Source organism: Staurois parvus, unplaced genomic scaffold (assembly GCF_062004578.1).
Source record: "Staurois parvus isolate SC_StPar_1 unplaced genomic scaffold, SC_StPar_1.0 ptg000463l, whole genome shotgun sequence".
NCBI lineage: Eukaryota > Metazoa > Chordata > Amphibia > Anura > Ranidae > Staurois > Staurois parvus.
The window spans coordinates 1,310,665-1,337,381 of NW_028318259.1; the positions used below are offsets into that span (position 1 = coordinate 1,310,665).

Below are 26,717 nucleotides of genomic sequence, written 5' to 3' on the forward strand. Positions count from 1 at the left end.
TGTACTTCTGTTCACCTACATTATCCCTATCACATGTCTTTTCTTGTCAATAGTTAGCCAAGATGGGATTCAATGTTGTCCTCATTAGTCGGACTCTGGAAAAGCTTCAAAAAGTTGCAGCGGAGATTGGTAAGACAATGCGTTCACACTCGTGGTTTAAACAAATGTTTTCTCGGTGATTTAAAGTGTACAATTTTGAGTTTTGAATAGCATGGAGAAGAGTTTGAACCTCTGCTTGATTTTAATGGCCACTACTCAGTCCTCCTGCTCCTCCACCTCTCCGCGGCCTTCAACACCGTCAACCACCCACTCCTCCTTACTAAACTGCACTCCTTTGGCATCAGGGACGCTGCTCTCTCCTGGTTCTCCTCCTACCTATCCCAACGCTCCTTCAGCGTCACCTATAACACTGCCACCTCCCCCTCTCTCCCCCTCTCTGTTGGAGTCCCCCAAGGCTTTGTCCTCGGACCCCTTCTCTTCTCCATCTACACCTCCTCCCTTGGCAAACTGATACACTCCCATGGCTTCAACTATCACCTCTATGCCGACGACACACAAATTTACCTCTCCACCCCTCACCTCACCCCCTCAGTCTCCGCCCGCATCACCCACCTCCTGAACGACATATCAGACTGGATGTCGCTCCATTTCCTCAAGTTAAACCTGTCCAAAACCAAGCTCCTCGTTTTCCCCCCATCCCACGCCTCCCCCCCATCCTCTCCATCACGACTAGCAACACCACCATCACTCCCACCCCACATGCCAAAGTCCTGGGTGATACCCTGGACTCAAACCTTTCCTTCCAACCTCATGTCCAATCACTATCAAGTCATGCAGGCTCCACCTCCGCAACATCTCCAAGATACGTATGTTCCTCACCCCAGACACCACTAAACAACTCGTTCACTCCCTCATCATCTCACGCCTGGACTACTGCAACTCCCTTCTCACTGGCCTACCCAAACAAACGCTATCCCCACTCCAGTCTATCCTGAACTCAGCGGCCAGACTCATCCACCTCACCAACCGCTCCACATCTGCCTCCCCCCTCTGCCAATCCCTTCACTGGCTCCCGATTGCCCAATGCATTAAATTCAAATTACTAACCCTGACCTACAAAGCCATTCACAATGCCGCCCCAAACTACATAACTGACCTGATACCAAAATACCACGCTACCCGTGCCCTTCGCTCCTCACAAGACCTCCTACTCTCTAGCTCCCTGGTCTCCTCCTCCCACGCCCAACTGCAGGACTTCTCCAGGACTTCTCCCATCCTCTGGAACTCCCTACCCCAATCCATTAGTCTGTCACCTACCCTCCTCACCTTCAGGCACACCCTGAAAACCCATTTCTTCAGGGAAACCTACCCCACCCTCACCTAACAACCGATCTTCTCCACTCCTCCTACCACTCAATCCCCCACAGCCACTTCCTCCTGTACCACCTTCCCCTCCCTCCTAGATTGCAAGCTCGAAAGAGCAGGGCCCTCGAACCCCTCGTGTATTGTATTGTTACTGTCTTGTCTCATGTTCTGTCCCCCTCGCTAATGTACAGCGCTGAGCAAACCCTTTGGCGCTATATAAACACTGTATAATAATAATTTTAATTGCAATCAGGGTCTTGTTTAAGGGTTTTCTGTTTCAGAACCGGACCCCGACTGCACTTGGGTATTTTCATTAGACTCCCACTTCCCTGTCTGAACACAGATCCACGGACACCACCGCTGACCATACGAGACTAGACGAGACCAGTCTTGAAATAAATCAGGAAATAGACTACTTTATTTTAACACAGAGACAAGATATATACACAGGGTGGGGCAATACACACCCAGTAATCAGCTTATCAGAAATCCTCCTGGGTCCATCTAAAGTATCTCCTGGAACCATCAGATGTACCCCCCTGGGCTTATCAGAAGTATCCTCTGGGACACTTGCAACCCTGTTGAGAACCAGCCATTTAAAGAAATGTAGCGCCCCTCTAGTTAGCCAGGGAGAGCTAGGTAGGCTTTTAGTTAGAGGCTGGATAGCAGCCTAGTATGAGTCAGCCAGCTGAAGGCTCTGCAGGTCAGTTCCCTGGTACCTGCCCCTGCTCTAGAAGCAACTTGCCCCTGCTCTATTTCAGTAACTGATGTCTAGATGTGTACCTCTCCATGCGATGTGTGCTTTTCATTGGTCCCTCCTGCTTACACATTTTATATTTTAATTAAAATACTTTAAATGTTATATTTTGTTTTGAATTGCCCTGATCTATAACTGGTTCATATAAAGTATTCTACTTCTACAGAGAAACAGAGTGGACGGAAAGCCAGGATAATCCAGGCGGATTTTACAGGAGGAGCCGAAATTTACCCAAATATTGAGGAGGGCTTGAAGGACCTGGACATTGGAATCCTGGGTAATTACATTCCGTGGGAGGACTGCGTATTACTATAAGGACAGGATCAGACAGGGCTGGGGTCTATAATGCGGAGAGATGTGATTGGATATTATCAAGACAAGAGTGATCTGGGATCTAGAATGTGGAGAGATGAGACTGGATATTGTCAGGACAAGTTCAGAGAGATTTTGGATCTATAATGTAGGGAGATGAGACTGGATATTGTCAGGATAGGATCAGAAAGATCTGGGATCAAGAATGTAGAAATATTTGATTGGATATTATCATGACAGGATCAGAGAGATCTGGGATCTATAATATAGAGAGATGTGATGGGATATTGCCAGGACGGGATCAGAGAGATCTGGGATCTATAATGTAGAGAGATGTGATGGGATATTGAATATTATCAAGACAGGACCAGAGAGATTTGGAATCTATAATGTATAGAGATTTGATTGGATATTGACAGGACAGGATCAGAGAGATCTGGGATCTATAATGTAGAGAGATGTGACTGGATATTGGACATTATCAAGACAGGATCTGAGAGATCTGGGATCTATAATGTAGAGAGATGTGACTGGATATTGTCAGGACAAGATCAGAGAGATCTGGGATCTATAATGTGGAGAGACGTGATTGGATATTGGATATTATTAAGACAGGACAGGATCAGAGAGATTTGGGATCTATAATGTATAGAGATGTGATTGGATATTGACAGGACAGGATCAGAGAGATCTGGGATCTATAATCTATAGAGATGTGACTGGATATTGCCAAGACAGGATCAGAGATCCGGGATCTACAATGTAGAGAGATGTGATTGAATACTGTCAGGACAGGATCAGAGAGATCTGGGATCTATAATGTAGGGAGATATGGCTGGATATGGTCAGGACATGATCCGAGTGATCTGGGATCTATAATGTAGAGAGATGTGATTGGATATTATTAGGACAGGATCAGAGAGATCTGGGATCTATAATGTAGGGAGATATGGCTGGATATGGTCAGGACAGGATCCGAGTGATCTGGGATCTATAATGTAGAGAGATGTGATTGGATATTATTAGTAGAGATGAGCGAAGTATTCAAAAATTCGATTCGACTGATTCGGCGAATTCGTGGACAATATTCGATTCGAGTCGAATATATTCGCTGTGAATTTAACTTAAAAAAGGGTGTTTCTAGGCTTCAGAGAGACTTAATATTAGTGCAGAACACTGTACCTTTAATTTAAATGCCCTTGGAGTCTGCTGGGGAAGAGAAATAATACTGTCAGTCAGTATGACATGCAGATGAGTGCCGTCGATCTTAGAATCACCGCACACTTCACTCATTTGGCCAGTCACGGGGCCAAAACCAGTGTTTGGAGCCACAGTGTGGCGGTGGAGGCAGCAGCAATGGGAGGCCATACAGCAACCTATGACAAAATGGAAACCAGCAGGAGTGTGAGGAGACCTCAAAGTGGCACATGGCAGAGTGGGAGCAATGGGAGGCGGTACAGGGACCCATGTCACACTGTGGACCCAGCAGCAGCGTGACGAGGCGGTACGGGGGCCCATGGCAGATTTGGGGCCTGGCAGCACCTATGGGAGGCCTGTAATCTGCCAGCAACCTATGACAAAATGGAAACCAGCAGGAGTGTGAGGAGACCTGAAAGTGGCACATGGCAGAGTGGGAGCAATGGGAGGCGGTACAGGGACCCATGTCACACTGTGGACCCAGCAGCAGCGTGACCAGGCGGTACGGGGGCCCATGGCAGATTACAGGCCTGGCAGCAGCAATGGGAGGCCCGTAATCTGCCAGCACCCTATGACAAAAAATGGAACACACCAGCAGTGTGAGGAGACCTGAAAGTGGCACATGGCAGAGTGTGGCGATGGAGACAGCAGCAATGGGAGGCCGTACAGGGACCCATGAGAGACTCTGGACCTGGCAGCAGCATGAGGAGGCGGTATAGGGGCCCATGGCAGATTAGGGGCCTGGCAGCAGCTATAGGAGGCCCGTAATCTGCCAGCACCCTATGACAAAAAATTGAACACACCAGCAGTGTGTGAGGAGACCTGAAAGTGGCACATGGCAGAGTGTGGCGATGGAGACAACCCACCGACTGTTTTGCTCGCTGCCAAGCTGGCACCCTCTTCTCCTGATGATGCGGAAGCAATAGCCTGATGACAATGAGGCTGCCAAGTGCGATCAGCCTCATCATCATCAATTAGGGTCTCCGCCTCACTACTAGCCCCCTCGGCTGCGTGTGGGTCAGGAGACAGACCTGTCTCTAGACCGGCTACCGAGCCACTCTCCTCGCCACTACTTCTTCACCTGGCTGCTGAAGAGGCGGATGTCTCCCCCCGTTCCTGACCGCCCTCTGTTAGCTCTTCCTCACTGTACTGGATGACACCGGGAGCACTAGCCTCTGGCTGCGAATAGTGCTGCCTCGACCCCTTCCTCTGCTGCCACGTCTGCTCGCTCCTAAAACATTGCCTCCTCTGCCACTCCTCTGCATGTTGTCTGACATACTCTTTAATTAAACGATTCTGTGTCCCTGAGTAACAATTCTGTGTCCCGGAGTAACGTTTCTGTGGCCCTAAGTAACAGTTCTGTGGCCCTCAGTAACAATTCTGTGTCCCTCAGTAACAAATCTGTGTCCCTCAGTAACAATTCTGTGTCCCTCAGTAACAATTCTGTGTCTGTCCCTCAGTAACAATTCTGTGTCTGTCCCTGAGTAACAATTCTGTGGCCCTAAGTAACGGTTCTGTGGCCCTCAGTAACAATTCTGTGTCCCTGAGTAACAATTCTGTGGCCCTAAGTAACGGTTCTGTGGCCCTCAGTAACAATTCTGTGTCCCTGAGTAAGGTTTCTGTGGCCCTAAGTAACGGTTCTGTGGCCCTCAGTAACAATTCTGTGTCCCTGAGTAACAATTCTGTGTCTGTCCCTGAGTAACAATTCTGTGGCCCTAAGTAACGGTTCTGTGGCCCTCAGTAACAATCCTGTGTCCCTGAGTAACATTTCTGTGGCCCTAAGTAACGGTTCTGTGGCCCTCAGTAACAATTCTGTGTCCCTGAGTAACAATTCTGTGTCTGTCCCTGAGTAACAATTCTGTGGCCCTAAGTAACGGTTCTGTGGCCCTCAGTAACAATTCTGTGTCCCTGAGTAACAATTCTGTGGCCCTAAGTAACGGTTCTGTGGCCCTCAGTAACAATTCTGTGTCCCTGAGTAACAATTCTGTGTCTGTCCCTGAGTAACAATTCTGTGGCCCTAAGTAACGGTTCTGTGGCCCTCAGTAACAATTCTGTGTCCCTGAGTAACAATTCTGTGGCCCTAAGTAACGGTTCTGTGGCCCTCAGTAACAATTCTGTGTCCCTGAGTAACGTTTCTGTGGCCCTAAGTAACGGTTCTGTGGCCCTCAGTAACAATTCTGTGTCCCTGAGTAACAATTCTGTGTCTGTCCCTGAGTAACAATTCTGTGGCCCTAAGTAACGGTTCTGTGGCCCTCAGTAACAATTCTGTGTCCCTCAGTAACAATTCTGTGTCTGTCCCTGAGTAACAATTCTGTGGCCCTAAGTAACGGTTCTGTGGCCCTCAGTAACAATTCTGTGTCCCTGAGTAACGTTTCTGTGGCCCTAAGTAACAATTCTGTGGCCCTCAGTAACAATTCTGTGTCTGTCCCTGAGTAACAATTCTGTGGCCCTAAGTAACGGTTCTGTGGCCCTCAGTAACAATTCTGTGTCCCTGAGTAACGTTTCTGTGGCCCTAAGTAACAATTCTGTGTCCCTGAGTAACAATTCTGTGTCTGTCCCTGAGTAACAATTCTGTGGCCCTAAGTAACGGTTCTGTGGCCCTCAGTAACAATTCTGTGTCCCTCAGTAACAATTCTGTGGCCCTAAGTAACGGTTCTGTGGCCCTCAGTAACAATTCTGTGTCTGTCCCTGAGTAACAATTCTGTGGCCCTAAGTAACGGTTCTGTGGCCCTCAGTAACAATTCTGTGTCCCTGAGTAACAATTCTGTGTCTGTCCCTGAGTAACAATTCTGTGGCCCTAACTAACGTTTCTGTGGCCCTAAGTAACAGTTCTGTGGCCCTCAGTAACAATTCTGTGTCCCTGAGTAACGTTTCTGTGGCCCTAAGTAACAATTCTGTGGCCCTCAGTAACAATTCTGTGTCTGTCCCTGAGTAACAATTCTGTGACCCTAAGTAACGGTTCTGTGGCCCTCAGTAACAATTCTGTGTCCCTGAGTAACAATTCTGTGGCCCTAAGTAACGGTTCTGTGGCCCTCAGTAACAATTCTGTGTCCCTGAGTAACAATTCTGTGGCCCTAAGTAACGGTTCTGTGGCCCTCAGTAACAATTCTGTGTCCCTGAGTAACAATTCTGTGTCTGTCCCTGAGTAACAATTCTGTGGCCCTAAGTAACGGTTCTGTGGCCCTCAGTAACAATTCTGTGTCCCTGAGTAACAATTCTGTGGCCCTAAGTAACAGTTCTGTGGCCCTCAGTAACAATTCTGTGTCCCTCACTAACAATTCTGTGTCTGTCCCTGAGTAACAATTCTGTGGCCCTAACTAACGTTTCTGTGGCCCTAAGTAACAGTTCTGTGGCCCTCAGTAACAATTCTGTGTCCCTGAGTAACGTTTCTGTGGCCCTAAGTAACAATTCTGTGGCCCTCAGTAACAATTCTGTGGCCCTGAGTAACGTTTCTGTGGCCCTAAGTAACAATTCTGTGGCCCTCAGTAACAATTCTGTCTGTCCCTGAGTAACAATTCTGTGGCCCTAACTAGCGTTTCTGTGGCCCTAAGTAACGATTCTGTTGCCCTCACTAACAATTCTGTGTCCCTGAGTAACGTTTCTCTGTCCCCAAGTAACGTTTCTGTGGCCCTAACTCTGTCCCTAATACAGACAGCTCTGCCTCTCTTGAATGACTGGAGGCAAATGAAGAATTCTAAAATGGCCGCCATTTATAGCTCGACCATTACACAGTGCTGGCTGGCTGCTGATTGGCTAATGCGATCACATGTCATTAAGGAATGCATTATGGGTCAGCGCGCCTTGTCTGTGCGCCTTCCCAGACATCCCCGCTCCGTCGCCGCACATGTCCGCCGCCATTTTAGGAAAAATTTCGATTCGCGCGTCCGAAGTAGGCTATTTTTCCAATATTCGACTCGAATTCCACTTCGCCTACTTCGATTCGCTCATCTCTAATTATTAGGACAGGATCAGAGAGATCTGGGATCTATAATGTGGAACAATGTGACTGGATATTGTCAGGACAGGATCAGAGAGATCTGGGATCTATAATGTGGAACGATGTGACTGGATATTGTCAGGACAGGATCAGAGAGATCTGGGATCTATAATGTAGGGAGATGTGATTGGATATTGTCAGGACAGGATCAGAGAGATCTGGGATCTATAATGTAGGGATATATGGCTGGATATTGTTAAGACAGGATCAGAGAGATCTGGGATCTAAAGTGTAGAAAGATACGATTGATTAGGATCAGAGAGTACTGGAATCTACAATGCTTAGAGCAATTGAATGATTTTTCTTTCTTTTTCAGTAAATAATGTTGGTATGGCCCAGAAGGGTCCGTTAGAATTTCTTGGTTCTAAAGACTTAAACAAGGTGAGTGTGATGTTTGTTTGTTTGTTGCGGAAATTGTCTCCAATGGGGAATTTCATGGTCTCTATTTGTCCTGCTGACCGTTGTCACCAGTACTGGAAGTGATGGAACCTCCATCCACACCTCCTACCTATAAAAGGAGAGAGACATATTGATGCAAATGAGACGCAGTCCTGTGCGCTGTGCTCCCTGTCAAGAACGTAAGAGTGACTACATTGCCCAGAATACAGAAAAGTAACAATTTGTCTAAGCCTTCCTTAAAAAAGAACTTCAAAACAGATAGAAACAATAGTTAGGAACAGCAACCAGTGATTGTATATAGAGTGCAGGGTTCAGAAGTATGTAATGTACAACCTAGTGATATACTGGGCACTGATCTGGATTATGTCACATACATCATAGTGTATAGAGTGTAGGGGTCAGAAGTACGTAATGTACAGCCTAGTGATATACTGGGCACTGATCTGGATTATATAACATACATCATAGTGTATAGAGTGCAGGGGTCAGAAGTATGTAATGTACAGCCTAGTGATATACTGGGCACTGATCTGGATTATGTAACATACATCATAGTATATAGAGTGTAGGGGTCAGAAGTATGTAATGTACAGCCTAGTGATATACTGGGCACTGATCTGGATTATGTCACATACATCATAGTGTACAGAGTGTAGGGGTCAGAAGTATGTAATGTACAACCTAGTGATATACTGGGCACTGATCTGGATTATGTAACATACATCATAGTGTATAGAGTGTAGGGCTCAGAAGTATGTAATGTACAACCTAGTGTCATACTGGGCACTGAGCTGGACTATGTACCATACATCATAGTGTATAGAGTGTAGGGGTCAGACGTATGTAATGTACAACCTAGTGATATACTGGGCACTGGGATTATGTCACATACATCATAGTGTATAGAGTGCAGGGGTCAGAAGTATGTATTGTACAACCTAGTGATATACTGGGCACTGATCTGGACTATGTACCATACATCATAGTGTATAGAGTGTAGGGGTCAGAAGTATGTAATGTACAACTTATTGATATACTGGGCACTGATCTGGACTATGTAACATACATCATAGTATATAGAGTGCAGGGGTCAGAAGTATGTAATGTACAACTAGTGATATACTGGGCACTGATCTGGACTATGTAACATACATCATAGTATATAGAGTGCAGGGGTCAGAAGTATGTAATGTACAACCTAGTGATATACTGGGCACTGAGCTGGACTATGTAACATACATCATAGTGTATAGAGTGTAGGGGTCAGAAGTACGTAATGTACAGCCTAGTGATATACTGGGCACTGATCTGGACTATGTACCATACATCATAGTGTATAGAGTGTAGGGGTCAGAAGTATGTAATGTACAACTTATTGATATACTGGGCACTGATCTGGACTATGTAACATACATCATAGTATATAGAGTGCAGGGGTCAGAAGTATGTAATGTACAACTAGTGATATACTGGGCACTGATCTGGACTATGTAACATACATCATAGTATATAGAGTGCAGGGTTCAGAAGTATGTAATGTACAACCTAGTGATATACTGGGCACTGATCTGGATTATGTCACATACATCATAGTGTATAGAGTGTAGGGGTCAGAAGTACGTAATGTACAGCCTAGTGATATACTGGGCACTGATCTGGATTATATAACATACATCATAGTGTATAGAGTGCAGGGGTCAGAAGTATGTAATGTACAGCCTAGTGATATACTGGGCACTGATCTGGATTATGTAACATACATCATAGTATATAGAGTGTAGGGGTCAGAAGTATGTAATGTACAGCCTAGTGATATACTGGGCACTGATCTGGATTATGTCACATACATCATAGTGTACAGAGTGTAGGGGTCAGAAGTATGTAATGTACAACCTAGTGATATACTGGGCACTGATCTGGATTATGTATCATACATCATAGTGTATAGAGTGTAGGGCTCAGAAGTATGTAATGTACAACCTAGTGTCATACTGGGCACTGAGCTGGACTATGTACCATACATCATAGTGTATAGAGTGTAGGGGTCAGACGTATGTAATGTACAACCTAGTGATATACTGGGCACTGGGATTATGTCACATACATCATAGTGTATAGAGTGCAGGGGTCAGAAGTATGTATTGTACAACCTAGTGATATACTGGGCACTGATCTGGACTATGTACCATACATCATAGTGTATAGAGTGTAGGGGTCAGAAGTATGTAATGTACAACTTATTGATATACTGGGCACTGATCTGGACTATGTAACATACATCATAGTATATAGAGTGCAGGGGTCAGAAGTATGTAATGTACAACTAGTGATATACTGGGCACTGATCTGGACTATGTAACATACATCATAGTATATAGAGTGCAGGGGTCAGAAGTATGTAATGTACAACCTAGTGATATACTGGGCACTGAGCTGGACTATGTAACATACATCATAGTGTATAGAGTGTAGGGGTCAGAAGTACGTAATGTACAGCCTAGTGATATACTGGGCACTGATCTGGACTATGTACCATACATCATAGTGTATAGAGTGTAGGGGTCAGAAGTATGTAATGTACAACTTATTGATATACTGGGCACTGATCTGGACTATGTAACATACATCATAGTATATAGAGTGCAGGGGTCAGAAGTATGTAATGTACAACTAGTGATATACTGGGCACTGATCTGGACTATGTAACATACATCATAGTATATAGAGTGCAGGGGTCAGAAGTATGTAATGTACAACCTAGTGATATACTGGGCACTGAGCTGGACTATGTAACATACATCATAGTGTATAGAGTGTAGGGGTCAGACGTATGTAATGTACAACTTAATGATATACTGGGCACTGATCTGGACTATGTACCATACATCATAGTGTATAGAGTGCAGGGGTCAGAAGTATGTAATGTACAACCTAGTGTCATACTGGGCACTGATCTGGACTATGTAACATACATCATAGTGTATAGAGTGTAGGGGTCAGAAGTATGTAATGTACAACCTAGTGATACACTGGGCACTGATCTGGATTATGTAACATACATCATAGTATATAGAGTGCAGTGGTCAGAAGTATGTAACGTACAACCTAGTGATAAACTGGACACTGATCTGGATGACGTAATGTACATCATAGTGTATAGAGTGCAGGGGTCAGAAGTATGTAATGTACAACCTGGTGTCATGCTGGGTACTGATCTGGACTGTGTAACATACATCATAGTGTATAGAGTGCAGGGGCCAGATGTATGTAATGCACAACCTGGTGATATACTGGGCACTGATCTGGATTCAGCTTCCAGTTCACTCCAAGAGCTGCAAAACCAAGGAAGGTCAACAAAGCAAATTCCAAGCAGCGTTCAGATGGTCACACTACGACCGATCTCTTCTGTGCTCCTGCACCCCTCTTCTGGCAAGTAGGCAATGGGGTCGATTTACTAAAGGCGAATATACTGTGCACTGCAAGTTCACTGAGAGTGTATAGCTTAGTAAATGAGCAGTGGGGTCCCGAGGCAGGTACGGGCGGTGCAGTCCACACCGGGTGACACTGACTGAACGGGATGACACCGGACCCGCTCCACAAAAAGGTAAGTTGTAAAGCAAGCTGACGATCCCTGCAGGATGGATCTGATCCATCCTGCGGGGATCATCAGCTTTCTTTACAACTTACCTTTTCTTGCAGCGGGTCCGGCGTCACCCCGTGCGGTCGGTGTCACCCGGTGTGGACCGCACCGCCCGCAAGCTACCTCATTTACAGAGGTGTCCCTAGGGTTGGTGTCACCCGGTGCGGTAACACTTGGTGACACCCCCTCCGACGATCCCCGCAGGATGCATCGGATCTGCGGACTGAGTATAATAGATCGGAGTCCAGGTATTTTGGCAAAAATCTCCAAACGAGGAACATGAAAAAAAAGCATTTTTGCTTGCACGTGATTGGATGATGGCTTGCACCCAGGCAGCATGGAACAATGGCCAGATGGGCCCCGCTGTTCAGATTATTTTTGTCTATTCATACATGTAAGAATGAGTTTTGGAAATTTTGGAAAAATCATGATATAAGTATTAAAGATTATTTAGGAATCTTGTGAATTTGAAAACAAACTCATGACATTTATTTTCTGTTACAGGTCATTACGGACATGATGAATTGTAATGTGATGTCAATGCTACATGTACGTCCATTATATATTTCTGTGTAATGTACGGAATGAAGAAGGATTGCTTTATAGATGCGTCTCTCAAAGTTAGAAGCACAGACAGAAGGGGGCTATGAGTCTGTCCTCCTCCTGCAGGGTGATACAGACAGAAGGGGGCTACGAGTCTGTCCTCCTCCTGCAGGGTGATACAGACAGAAGGGGGCTACGAGTCTGTCCTCTTCCTGCAGGGTGATACAGACAGAAGGGGGCTATGAGTCTGTCCTCCTCCTGCAGGATGATGCAGACAGAAGGGGGCTATGAGTCTGTCCTCCTCCTGCAGGGTGATACAGACAGAAGGGGGCTATGAGTCTGTTCTCCTCCTGCAGGGTGATACAGACAGAAGGGGGCTATGAGTCTGTCCTCCTCCTGCAGGGTGATACAGACAGAAGGGGGCTATGAGTCTGTCCTCCTCCTGCAGGGTGATACAGACAGAAGGGGGCTACGAGTCTGTCCTCCTCCTGCAGGGTGATACAGACAGAAGGGGGCTACGAGTCTGTCCTCCTCCTGCAGGGTGATACAGACAGAAGGGGGCTATGAGTCTGTCCTCCTCCTGCAGGGTGATACAGACAGAAGGGGGCTATGAGTCTGTCCTCCTCCTGCAGGGTGATACAGACAGAAGGGGGCTATGAGTCTGTCCTCCTCCTGCGGGGTGATACAGACAGAAGGGGGCTATGAGTCTGTCCTCCTCCTGCGAGGTGATACAGACAGAAGGGGGCTAGGAGTCTGTCCTCCTCCTGCAGGGTGATACAGACAGAAGGGGGCTAGGAGTCTGTCCTCCTCCTGCGGGGCGATACAGACAGAAGGGAGCTATGAGTCTGTCCTCCTCCTGCAGGGTGATAGACAGAAGGGGGCCATGAGTCTGTCCTCCTCCTGCAGGGTGATACAGACAGAAGGGGGCTATGAGTCTGTCCTCCTCCTGCAGGGTGATACAGACAGAAGGGGGCTAGGAGTCTGTCCTCCTCCTGCGGGGCGATACAGACAGAAGGGAGCTATGAGTCTGTCCTCCTCCTGCAGGGTGATAGACAGAAGGGGGCCATGAGTCTGTCCTCCTCCTGCAGGGTGATACAGACAGAAGGGGGCTACGAGTCTGTCCTCCTCCTGCAGGGTGATACAGACAGAAGGGGGCTACGAGTCTGTCCTCCTCCTGCAGGGTGATACAGACAGAAGGGGGCTACGAGTCTGTCCTCCTCCTGCAGGGTGATACAGACAGAAGGGGGCTATGAGTCTGTCCTCCTCCTGCAGGGTGATACAGACAGAAGGGGGCTATAAGTCTGTCCTCCTCCTGCGAGGTGATACAGACAGAAGGGGGCTAGGAGTCTGTCCTCCTCCTGCAGGGTGATAGACAGAAGGGGGCCATGAGTCTGTCCTCCTCCTGCAGGGTGATACAGACAGAAGGGGGCTATGAGTCTGTCCTCCTCCTGCAGGGTGATACAGACAGAAGGGGGCTACGAGTCTGTCCTCCTCCTGCAGGGTGATACAGACAGAAGGGGGCTATGAGTCTGTCCTCCTCCTGCAGGATGATACAGACAGAAGGGGGCTACGAGTCTGTCCTCCTCCTGCAGGGTGATACAGACAGAAGGGGGCTATGAGTCTGTCCTCCTCCTGCAGGGTGATACAGACAGAAGGGGGCTACGAGTCTGTCCTCCTCCTGCAGGGTGATACAGACAGAAGGGGGCTATGAGTCTGTCCTCCTCCTGCAGGGTGATACAGACAGAAGGGGGCTACGAGTCTGTCCTCCTCCTGCAGGGTGATACAGACAGAAGGGGGCTACGAGTCTGTCCTCCTCCTGCAGGGTGATACAGACAGAAGGGGGCTATGAGTCTGTCCTCCTCCTGCAGGGTGATACAGACAGAAGGGGGCTACGAGTCTGTCCTCCTCCTGCAGGGTGATACAGACAGAAGGGGGCTATGAGTCTGTCCTCCTCCTGCAGGGTGATACAGACAGAAGGGGGCTACGAGTCTGTCCTCCTCCTGCAGGGTGATACAGACAGAAGGGGGCTATGAGTCTGTCCTCCTCCTGCAGGGTGATACAGACAGAAGGGGGCTATGAGTCTGTCCTCCTCCTGCAGGGTGATACAGACAGAAGGGGGCTACGAGTCTGTCCTCCTCCTGCAGGGTGATACAGACAGAAGGGGGCTATGAGTCTGTCCTCCTCCTGCAGGGTGATACAGACAGAAGGGGGCTACGAGTCTGTCCTCCTCCTGCAGGATGATACAGACAGAAGGGGGCTACGAGTCTGTCCTCCTCCTGCAGGGTGATACAGACAGAAGGGGGCTACGAGTCTGTCCTCCTCCTGCAGGGTGATACAGACAGAAGGGGGCTACGAGTCTGTCCTCCTCCTGCAGGGTGATACAGACAGAAGGGGGCTACGAGTCTGTCCTTCTCCTGCAGGGTGATACAGACAAAAGGGGGCTATGAGTCTGTCCTCCTCCTGCAGGGTGATACAGACAGAAGGGGGCTATGAGTCTGTCCTCCTCCTGCAGGATGATGCAGACAGAAGAGGGCTATGAGTCTGTCCTCCTCCTGCAGGGTGATACAGACAGAAGGGGGCTAGGAGTCTGTTCTCCTCCTGCAGGGTGATACAGACAGAAGGGGGCTATGAGTCTGTCCTCCTCCTGCAGGGTGATACAGACAGAAGGGGGCTATGAGTCTGTCCTCCTCCTGCAGGGTGATACAGACAGAAGGGGGCTATGAGTCTGTCCTCCTCCTGCAGGGTGATACAGACAGAAGGGGGCTACGAGTCTGTCCTCCTCCTGCAGGGTGATACAGACAGAAGGGGGCTAGGAGTCTGTCCTCCTCCTGCAGGGTGATACAGACAGAAGGGGGCTACGAGTCTGTCCTCCTCCTGCAGGGTGATACAGACAGAAGGGGGCTAGGAGTCTGTCCTCCTCCTGCGAGGTGATACAGACAGAAGGGGGCTAGGAGTCTGTCCTCCTCCTGCAGGGTGATACAGACAGAAGGGGGCTAGGAGTCTGTCCTCCTCCTGCGGGGCGATACAGACAGAAGGGAGCTATGAGTCTGTCCTCCTCCTGCAGGGTGATACAGACAGAAGGGGGCCATGAGTCTGTCCTCCTCCTGCAGGGTGATACAGACAGAAGGGGGCTACGAGTCTGTCCTCCTCCTGCAGGGTGATACAGACAGAAGGGGGCTAGGAGTCTGTCTTCCTCCTGCGGGGCGATACAGACAGAAGGGGGCTAGGAGTCTGTCCTCCTCCTGCGGGGCGATACAGACAGAAGGGGGCTATTAGTCTGTCCTCCTCCTGCAGGGCGATACAGACAGAAGGGGGCTATGAGTCTGTCCTCCTCCTGCAGGGCGATACAGACAGAAGGGGGCTATGAGTCTATTCTCCTCCTGCAGGGTGATACAGACAGAAGGGGGCTATGAGTCTGTCCTCCTCCTGCAGGGCGATACAGACAGAAGGGGGCTATGAGTCTATCCTCCTCCTGCAGGGTGATACAGACAGAAGGGGGCTAGGAGTCTGTCCTCCTCCTGCGGGGCGATACAGACAGAAGGGGGCTATTAGTCTGTCCTCCTCCTGAAGGGCGATACAGACAGAAGGGGGCTATGAGTCTGTCCTCCTCCTGCAGGGCGATACAGACAGAAGGGGGCTATGAGTCTGTCCTCCTCCTGCAGGGCGATACAGACAGAAGGGGGCTATGAGTCTATCCTCCTCCTGCAGGGTGATACAGACAGAAGGGGGCTATGCATCTGTCCTCCTCCTGCAGGGTGACACAGACAGAAGGGGGCTATGAGTCTGTCCTCCTCCTGGGGGGTGATACAGACAGAAGGGGGCTAGGAGTCTGTCCTCCTCTTGCGGGGCGATACAGACAGAAGGGGGCTATGAGTCTGTCCTCCTCCTGCAGGGTGATACAGACAGAAGGGGGCTATGAGTCTGTCCTCCTCCTGCAGGGTAATACAGACAGAAGGGGGCTAGGAGTCTGTCCTTCTCCTCCTGCAGGGCGATACAGACAGAAGGGGGCTATGAGTCTGTCCTTCTCCTCCTGCAGGGCGATACAGACAGAAGGGGGCTAGGAGTCTGTCCTCCTCCTGCAGGGCGGTACAGACAGAAGGGGGCTATAAACATTGTTTTCATTACATTCATTTTAATTAAACAATACTATTTGTGTTATATTTCCAGATGACTCGGATTCTACTTCCAAGGATGGTGGAAAGGTAAAGCATAACTTGAATATTTTAAAAAATATATATTTTTTAAAATAATCATATTTGGAAAAAGGTTACAGTACATTATTACTGTGTCATTGTATTCTGACAGTGGGGAGCCTTCCCCACCGTCAGAATACACAGATCAGTGATGCAAGCTATAGCCCACAGTGCTGATCAAGAGGAGTTTTCCAATAGGGTGGTTGTACAGAAGTCAGTCAGTAGATTGTCTTCTGTTCATCCACCATTCTATACATGAATCAAAATGTGTTCAGCCCCTGCTGACCGGCCAAATTTCAACCCATTTCTGGCCAGCCTAACTCTCCCTTTTCCTTTCTTGCTTATCTCTCCTTTCTCTCTCCCTCTATGCCTCTCCCATAACTCCACCATCTTTCTCTCTCCACTCTCTAATTCTCTCTGTTCTCCCTTTCTCTTCTACCTGTTCTCTCTCTTTCTGAATCAGCTCTCTTCTCTCCCTCTCTCTCTATTTCTACTCTTTCACTGATTTTTGCTGCCTCCTCATTTTGCATTCTCAATTTTACTATCACTCTCTCTCGTCTCCACCATCAATTTTCCTTCTCTCTCAGCGTTGTCCCTCTAACCTTCTCCCCCTGTCTTCTCCATACTAGTTCTATCCCTTCTCTCCATACTCTTCCTCCTGATATCTCTCTGCTCTTCCTCTCTCACTCTTCACTCAAATCTCTCTCTCTTCCTGGCTCTTTTCTCTCCACTCTCTGTTCCCTGTCTTTATCTTGTCTCTGCCATGCCTTTATTTTCTCTCTTTTTTCTTTCCATCTCTATCCTTCCTCCCCCTTTCTTCTCTCAATGTCTTGTCTCCACCATCATTTTTCCTTCTCTCTCCACTCTCCAATTCTCTCTCTGCACTCCTCCTCTCTCTGCACTCCTCCTCTCTGCTCCCTCTGTCTGTGCTGCTTCTCTCTGCGCTCCCTCTCTCTGCGCTGCTTCTCTCTCTGCTCCCTCTGTCTGCGCTGATTCTCTCTCTGCTCCCTCTCTCTGCGCTGCTACTCTTTGCACTCCTTCTCTCTCTGCTCCCTCTGTCTATGCTGCTTCTCTCTCTGCGCTCCCTCTCTGCACTCCCTCTCTCTGTGTGCCTTCTCTCTATATTCCCTTACTCTGTACTCATTCTCTTTGTACTCCCTCTCTCTGTGCTTCTCTCTGTGCTCTCTCTCTGTGGTCTCTGCGCTCCCTCTCTCTGTGTGCTCCCTCTCTCTGTGTGCTCCCTCTCTCTCTGTGCTCCCTCTCTCTGTGTGCTCCCTCTCTCTCTCTCTGTGCTTCCTCTCTCTGTGTGCTCCCTCTCTCTGTGTGCTCCCTCTCTCTCTCTCTGTGTGCTTCCTCTCTCTGTGTGCTTCCTCTCTCTGTGTGCTCCCTCTCTCTGTGTGCTCCCTCTCTCTGTGTGTTCCCTCTCTCTGTGTGCTTCCTCTCTCTGCGTGCTCCCTCTCCGTGTGCTCCCTCTCTCTGTGCTCTCTCTTTCTGCGTGGTCTCTGTGCTCCCTCTCTCTGTGCTCCCTCTCTCTGTGCTCCCTCTCTCTATACTCATTCTCTCTGTGCTCCCTCTATCTGTGCTCCCTCTCTCTGTACTCCTTCTCTCTGTCTCTCTTCTATCTTCTCTCTCTCTCTTACTGATTTCAGTTCTCTTCTCTTTGTTCTCCCACTCTCTCTTCTATTTGCTCTATTTATTGCTGATTTCTGCTCTTTTTCTCTTTTCCTTTCTTGCTGACTTTGCATTCTCAATCACTCTCTCCTCCCCACTATTTTTCTCTCCACTCTATTCCTCTTTCTTTGTACCGACATCTCTCTGCTCTTCCTCTCTCTCTTCAAGTCTCTCGCTCTTCCTCTCCTAATCACCTTCCCCTCTCTTTTTCTCTCTCTCCTCCCAGCTCTGATCTCTCCATTCTCTCTCTCTCTTGTCTCCACCATCCCTTTCTTTTTTCTCTCTCTCTCTATGCTATCCCTCTATCCTTGCCCCTCTCCATACTCTTCCTCTCCCTTCTCTCCATTCTGTATGTCTATCTCTCTCGTCTCCACCATTTTTTCTCTTCTCTTTCATCACTATCCTTTATTTCTCGTTCCCTCTCTTTTATCTCCTCTCTCTCTCCCTCTCTCTCTCTCCCTCTCTCTCTCTCCCTCTCTCTCCCTTGTTCTCTTTTTCTTCTCTCTCTCTTCACTGTAATCTTTCTTTCTTTTCCTCTGCTGTATACTTTTCCCATTCTCTTTCCTCTGTGCTCTTTTCTCTCTTTGCTCTTCCTCTATTTTTTGCTCTCTCCTTTCCACTTTCTACCTCATCCTTCTCTTCTTTTGACTTTCTGTATGACTCTTGTTTTCCTTTTCCTAGGAAGAAAGGTCTCATAATAAACATAGCTTCTGAGGCGGGCACTCGTCCTTATCCCAGGGTCACCCTCTACTGTGCCACCAAGGTATGGACAATACTTAGGCAGAGACACACCCTAATGTAACAACAGATTATATTGTCAAATTCAAAGGAAACCTACACTATTTAATTTTCCTTTTTAACCACTTCAACACCAGGCACTTTTATCCCCTTCCTGCCTAGGCCAATTTTTAGGTCTCTCACACGTTTAATGACAAATGCGCAGTCATGCAACATTGTACCCAAACTAACTTTTTATCATTTTGTTCACACAACTAGAGCTTTCTTTTGGTGGTATTTAATCACCGCTGGGGTTTTTATTTTTTGCTACATTAACAAAAAAAGACCGAAAATTTAGAAAAAATAAAAAAACAACACTTTTTCTTTGTTTCTGTTATAAAAGTTTGCAAATAAATAATTGTTCTTCATAAATTTAGGCCGAGATGTATTCTGCTACATGTCTTTGGTGAAAATAACTCAAATTAGTGTTTATCATTTAGTCTGCAGGAAAGTTACAGAGTTCACAAACTATGGGATATATCTGAAAATTGATCAATCCTGAAGTACTGACGGCCAATCTAATTTCTTGAGGTCCAAGAATGTCAGAACAGTACAGATATCCCCCAAATGTCAGAACAGTACAGATATCCCCCAAATGTCAGGACAGTACAGATATCCCCCAAATGTCAGAACAGTACAGATATCCCCCAAATGTCAGGACAGTACAGATATCCCCCAAATGTCAGGACAGTACAGATATCCCCCAAATGTCAGGACAGGACAGATATCCCCCAAATGTCAGAACAGTACAGATATCCCCCAAATGTCAGGACAGGACAGATATCCCCCAAATGTCAGAACGGTACAGATATCCCCCAAATGTCAGGACAGTACAGATATCCCCCAAATGTCAGGACAGTACAGATATCCTCCAAATGTCAGGACGGTACACATATCCCCCAAATGTCAGGACGGTACAGATATCCCCCAAATGTCAGGACGGTACAGATATCCCCCAAATGTCAGAACGGTACAGATATCCCCCAAATGTCAGGGCAGGACAGATATCCCCCAAATGTCAGAACAGTACAGATATCCCCCAAATGTCAGAACAGTACAGATATCCCCCAAATGTCAGAACAGTACAGATATCCCCCAAATGTCAGGACAGTACAGATATCCCCCAAATGTCAGAACAGGACAGATATCCTCCAAATGACCCCTTTTTGCAAAGTAGACAGTCCGACGTACTTCATAAGAGGCATGGCCAGTTTTTTGAAGTTGTATTTTTTTTGTTATAATTTTTCGGAAAATGAAGAAATTATAAATTATTTTCACAATTATGTTTTTACATACTGTCACCAGTGCAGTACAGCGTCATCATATACCTGGCATGGCGGGGACACTGACTGGTGACAGTACAAAAAAAATTGATAATTATTTTCCAATTATTATTATTATTTTTTTAATTTTTTTTACATTTTTTAAGATTTGTTTTCATATTTCACTATGACCAAAGTAGTATAATGTTACCATAGTAACATTGTACTACTTTGGGGAAGTGATCAGGATTTTTATTTTTTTTTTTTCTACACAATTTGATTGCTTATAGCAAAGAATTTCTTTGCTATAAGCAAGCACTTAACTGAATGAAATCGATTAATTCAGGTTTTTTTGTTGTGATTAGCTGTGATTGGCCACGGCTAATCACATGACACAGATGGGCTGTGACTGGCCCAGCCTGTGCATGTGATCACTGTGACCATTCACAGCTAGACACACTAGTATACAATGGATGGCATGAAAGTATTATCTGTTTATGTTTAATAATGTTCAATCTGTCTATGTTTAACTACATGCCGCCCAGCCACTGTACATGTACGGCGGCAGGGCGGCACTCGCAGGCAAAAACCACATTTTAAAACATGTGTTTTGTAAACAAATAGGGGGCGCGCACGAGGCGCGCCGCCGCCCTATCTGTCCCGCGGATCACCGTCGCAGATGTCAGTCGCCGGGTCACAGCCGCTCCTTAGCGGCTGTTTCCCGGCGATCGGCGGCAAACAGTGACAGAGAGCACAGCTGCAGTAGCTGTGCTGTCTGTCACTTCCCTGTCAGCTCGAGGATGAGCTGATCGAGAAAGAACAGTTTTTCTTTCTCGATCAGCCTTGTCCCGCCCAGTACACACCCCCGCCCCCTAGTAAAACACTCCCCTCACTCCTATAACCCTTCCCTGCTAAATAAAGTTAACCCCTTCCTCCCCAGTGCCATTAGTACAGTGTCAGTTTTTTTTTCTTGCACTGATCACTGTATTAGTGTTTTTGGGGATGTCAGTGACCCCAAGTCAGTACCCCCCAATGTCAGAATGTCCGCTGCAGTCCCGCCATAAGTCCCTGATCGCTGTCATAATTCGCTGATCGCCGCCATTATTAGTATAAAAAAAAACCCTAAAAATCCCAGTATCTTTCCCGCCATTTGTAAACGTTATAACTTTCACGTAAACCAATTAATTTACATGTATTGGGATTTTTTTTAGCAAAGACAGGTCGCAGAATGCATTTTGGCAGAAATTTATGACTAAATTTGATTTTTGCATTTTTGTTTTTAACTGGACATGTTTTATAGCAAAAAGTCCAAAATATTGTTTTTTTTTCCTCAAAATTTTCAGCCTTTTTTTTTATAGCGCAAAAAATAAAAACCGCACAGGCGATCAAATACCACCGAAAGAAAGCTCAATTTGTGGGGGAAAAAAGGATGTAAATTTAATTTATGCATTGTTATTATTATTATTAATATTATTATTAATATTAATATTATTATTATTAAATTATGCATTTATGTATTGCATGACCGCGCAATTGTCCGTTAAACTAGCGCAGCGCTGTATAGCAGAAAAATGGCGTAAATTGCAGTATCTATACCATAGTTTGTAGACGCTATAACTTCCACACAAAGCAATCAATATACACTTACTGGGATTTTTTTTACCAAAAACATGGAGCAGAATACATTTTGGCCTAAATTTATAACCAACTTTGAGTTTACTATATAATTTTTATAGCTGAAAGTAAAAAATACTGTTTTTCTTCAAAATTTTTGGCCTTTTTTTGTTTATAGCGTGAAAAATAAAAAGCGCACAGTTGATCAAATACCACCGAAAGAAAGCTCTATTTGTGTGAAAAAAAGGACGTAAATTTCGTTTGGGTACAGCATTGCATGACCGCGCAATTATCAGTTGAATTAGTGCAGCGCCGAGTAGCAAAAAGAGGCGTGGTCATTAAGGGGGGTAAATCCTCTGGAGCTCAAGTGTTTAATAATTCTCGATCTGTCTATGTTTAATAATGTTTGATCTATGTTTAATAATGTTCGATCTATGTTTAATAATGTTTGATCTATGTTTAATAATGTTCGATCTATGTTTAATAATGTTTGATCTATGTTTAATAATGTTCGATCTATGTTTAATAATGTTTGATCTATGTTTAATAATGTTTGATCTATGTTTAATAATGTTCGATCTATGTTTAATAATGCTCGATCTATGTTTAATAATGTTTGATCTATGTTTAATAATGTTCGATCTATGTTTAATAATGTTTGATCTATGTTTAATAATGTTTGATCTATGTTTAATAATGCTCGATCTGTCTATGTTTAATAATGCTCGATCTGTCTATGTTTAATAATGTTCGAACTGTCTATGATTTATAATGTTCGATCTATGTATAATAATGCTCGATCTGTCTCTTACTAGGTCTTTATGGATTACTTCTCCCGCAGCCTCAACATCGACTACAAACCAAAAGGTGTCACTGTGCAGGTAAATGGGTGGATTAGTCCGTAGAGAGTTCTGATTCGGCATCTGTCAATCACATTCCAATGACTGTAACCCCTCGTGAGCCGGACTCTCACGTTCCTTGCACAGGTTTGCAAAAATGTTCTTCCTTTAGGAAAAATAATAAGAGTACAGTCTAGATTTAAAACGACTATAATTTTACATAAATGCCCCCTAATGGCTCTTTCACATGGGCAGTGCTAAAATCAAAGGCTCGGCTCCCACTCGCAGTATTTTATTACAAAATCCTTAATGGGTTAAAATAAAAAAAAAAAGACATTTAGGCCCCTTTTAGACCTCTTTCACACGGACGTTCTGATCAGGTCCACCGGCCCGTTTTTCAGGCAGACGCGATCAGAACCTCCATTCTCCTCTACGGAGCGGCGGGTGTGAACACACGTGTTTGTTTACACCCGCCGACATCCAATCCGACCCCCCAAAAAAAAGGGACAGATGGGGATTCAGCTCCCCTTCTGCCCCTCGGATTGGGTTGGATGGATACGGACAGACGGTCCATTTTCATTCGACCTCCAATTGAGGAGATCGAGGAGCTCTGTGTCTGTTCTGCAGCAGCGAAGTGAACACAGAGCTGTCATCCGCTTGCTCAACGGGGATCAGCGGAGAGATCCACCCCCCGCGGAGCAAGTGGATCCGCTAAATGGGTCCGTCCTGTGTGAAAGGATCCTTACACGGGAGTTCAGTCTAGATCCGTCTGTCAGTTTTTCAGACACATCATGTGAATTGTGACCGCGGTAACATGCTATCATGGTGATGTATGCATGTGTTGTATGCACAATTTTTCCCTTTTTTAACCACTTGCTGACCGCAGATAGCCGAATGACGGCTTCACAATGGCCGGCCAGTTCTGGAAGGGTGTCATATGGTGTCTTCCCAGAACGCGCTCTCCTGCGTGACCCTGGGGACACGCACCCGGCCATCTCCGTGTTTGCTGTGACCTATGGACACAGCTGATCACGTGATGTGGTAGAAGGCTGATCACAGCGGCATTTTACCACGTGATCAGCTGGGTCCAATGACACACTGATCACCACGAAATGCAATTGTCGGTTATCGGCTGCACTTTCCTCACGCTGTCATGGAAGTTGTCAGAGCAGGGATCGGCACTGATCATCACGGCACTGATGATCATTGCTTAGCAGTGCCACCCACCTGTGCCCAGCAGTGCTACCCACCTGTGCCCAGCACTGCCACCCACCTGTGCCCAGCAGTGCCTAATAGTACCACCCACATGTGCCCAGCAGTGCCACCCACCAGTGCCCAGCAGTGCTGCCTATCAGTACCCAGCAGTGCCACCCACAAATGCCCAGCAGTGCCACCCACCTGTGCCCATCAGTGCCCACCAGTGCCACCGTACAGTGCCCAGCAGTGTTGCCCATTAGTGCCACCCACCAGTGCCAATCAGTGCTGCCCAGCAGTGCTGACTATCAGTGCCGCCTATCCGTGCCACCTCATCAGTGCCACCTATCAGTGCCCATCAGTTCTGCCTATCAGTGTCCATCAGTGCTGCCTATCAGTGCCACCTCATCAGTGCCGCCTATCAGTGTCCATCAGTTCTGCCTATCAGTGCCCATCAGTGCTGCCTATCAGCGCAGCCTCATCAACGCACACCAGTGAAGGAGAAAAATTACCTGTTTTCAAAATTTTATAATAGAAACAAAGAAAAACTTTTTTTTTTCAAATTTTTTGCTCTTTTTTTGTTTATAGCACAAAAAATAAAACACCCAGCGGTGAGCACATACCACCAAAAGAAAGCTCTATTTGTGTGAAAAAAAGATAAACATTTAATGTGGCTACAGTGTTGAATGACCGCGCAATTGTCATTCAAAGTGCGACAGCTCTGAAAGCTGAAAATTGGCCTGGGCAGGAAGGGGGTAGAAGTGCCCGGTGGGCAGGAAGGGGGTAGAAGTGCCCTGTAGGCAGGAAGGGGGTAGAAGTGTCCTGTGGGCAGGAAGGGGGTAGAAGTGTCCTGTGGGCAGGAAGGGGGTAGAAGTGCCCTGTGGGCAGGAAGGGGGTAGAAGTGTCCTGTGGGCAGGAAGGGGGTAGAAGTGTCCTGTAGGCAGGAAGGGGGTAGAAGTGCCCTGTAGGCAGGAAGGGGGTAGAAGTGTCCTGTAGGCAGGAAGGGGGTAGAAGTGCCCTGTAGGCAGGAAGGGGGTAGAAGTGCCCTGTAGGCAGGAAGGGGGTAGAAGTGCCCTGTAGGCAGGAAGGGGGTAGAAGAGCCCGGTAGGCAGGAAGGGGGTAGAAGTGCCCGGTAGGCAGGAAGGGGGTAGAAGTGCCCTGTAGGCAGGAAGGGGGTAGAAGTGCCCGGTGGGCAGGAAGGGGGTAGAAGTGCCCTGTAGGCGGGAAGGGGGTAGAAGTGCCCGGTAGGCAGGAAGGGGGTAGAAGTGCCCGGTAGGCAGGAAGGGGATAGAAGTGTCCGGTAGGCAGGAAGGGGGTAGAAGTGCCCTGTAGGCAGGAAGGGGGTAGAAGTGCCCGGTGGGCAGGAAGGGGGTAGAAGTGCCCGGTGGGCAGGAAGGGGGTAGAAGTGCCCTGTAGGCAGGAAGGGGGTAGAAGTGCCCTGTAGGCAGGAAGGGGGTAGAAGTGCCCTGTGGGCAGGAAGGGGGTAGAAGTGCCCGGAGGGCAGGAAGGGAGTAGAAGTGCCCGGAGGGCAGGCAGGGGGTAGAAGTGCCCGGTGGGCAGGAAGGGGGTAGAAGTGCCCTGTAGGCAGGAAGGGGGTAGAAGTGCCCGGTAGGCGGGAAGGGGGTAGAAGTGCCCGGTAGGCAGGAAGGGGGTAGAAGTGCCCGGTAGGCAGGAAGGGGGTATAAGTGCCCGGTGGGCAGGAAGGGGGTAGAAGTGCCCGGTAGGCAGGAAGGGGGTAGAAGTGCCCGGTGGGCAGGAAGGGGGTAGAAGTGCCCGGTAGGCAGGAAGGGGGTAGAAGTGCCCGGTAGGCGAGGGGTTAATAATTATGTATAAAAAAAAGAAGGAATTTAAGTTTCCCTCAAATCAGTATACTTCTAGTTATACATAGATGAAGAATTTTCTTCATTTATTTCTATCCTAGGTTCAATTCTGTGCATTTCTAGTCCTTCCTTTATATGTCCTCCCTGTTTGTATCTGTAATCCATAGGAAGCAAATGCTGGGACTTGTAGGTCCGTGTCAATATCAGGGTCTGCTTGTCCTCCAAAGGATTTGCCCCCTTTCCTGACCAGGCCAATTTTTTTTTTTTTGCAATACGGTGCTGTGTTACTTTGACAATTGCGCTGTCATGCAACGTTGCACCCACATGCAATTAACATCCTTTTTTTCCCCCACAAATAGAGCTTTCTTCGGTGGTATTTGATTGCCTGTGAGGTTTTTATCTTTGAAGCTATAAACCAAAAAAGACCGACAATTTTGAAAAAAAAAAACCTATATTTTGGACTTTTTGCTATAAAACATGTCCAGTGAAAAAATTTTTAAAAATCTAATTTCGTCATAAATTTCGGCCAAAATGCATTCTGCGACATGTCTTTGCTAAAAAAAAAATCCCAATACGTGTAAAATAATTGGTTTACATAAAAGTTATAGCGTTTACAAATGGCGGTATAGATACTGGGATTTTATAGATTTTATATATATATATATATATATATATATATATATATATATTAGTAATGGCGGCGATCAGTGACTTATAGCGGGACTGCGGCGGGCATTCTGACACTGGGTGGAAACTGGCTTGGTGTCACTGACATCCCCAGTGACACCAATACAGTGATCAGTGCTAATAAAAAGCGCTAATGGCACTGGGCAGGAAGGGGTTAACATCTGGGGGGATCAAAGGGTTATTGTGTGTGTTTTACTAGGGAGACATGCTGCACAGAGAGATACAAAGCAGCATGTCCTTGCTGATAAGGGAGAGAGCTGTGTTGTTTACACACAGGTCTCTCCCCTGTTAGCTTTCCCTGGCGATCGCCAAGTGCCAGCTGGGACCTGGTGATTGACATCCCTAGCCGCCAATAGTGGCGCGGGTGCGTGTCCCTTACCCAGAAATGCAAATCATATATATATATATATATATACTGTATATACTGTATATATATATATATATATATAT

The 26,717-nt window shown here is 46.9% G+C and overlaps 1 protein-coding gene across 1 annotated transcript in view; it reads left to right on the forward strand.

Moving 5' to 3' along the window:
* The window catches only part of LOC149452809 (very-long-chain 3-oxoacyl-CoA reductase-like), a 62,762-nt gene that overhangs the window by 29,994 nt on the left and 6,051 nt on the right, over nucleotides 1–26,717 (forward strand). The window contains exons 3-9 of the mRNA XM_089688960.1: nucleotides 54–129; nucleotides 2,289–2,399; nucleotides 7,945–8,009; nucleotides 12,172–12,216; nucleotides 16,378–16,412; nucleotides 18,756–18,837; nucleotides 22,543–22,608. Coding sequence (XP_089545086.1) covers nucleotides 54–129; nucleotides 2,289–2,399; nucleotides 7,945–8,009; nucleotides 12,172–12,216; nucleotides 16,378–16,412; nucleotides 18,756–18,837; nucleotides 22,543–22,608 — 480 coding nt within the window. The remainder of the gene's footprint in view (nucleotides 1–53; nucleotides 130–2,288; nucleotides 2,400–7,944; nucleotides 8,010–12,171; nucleotides 12,217–16,377; nucleotides 16,413–18,755; nucleotides 18,838–22,542; nucleotides 22,609–26,717) is intronic.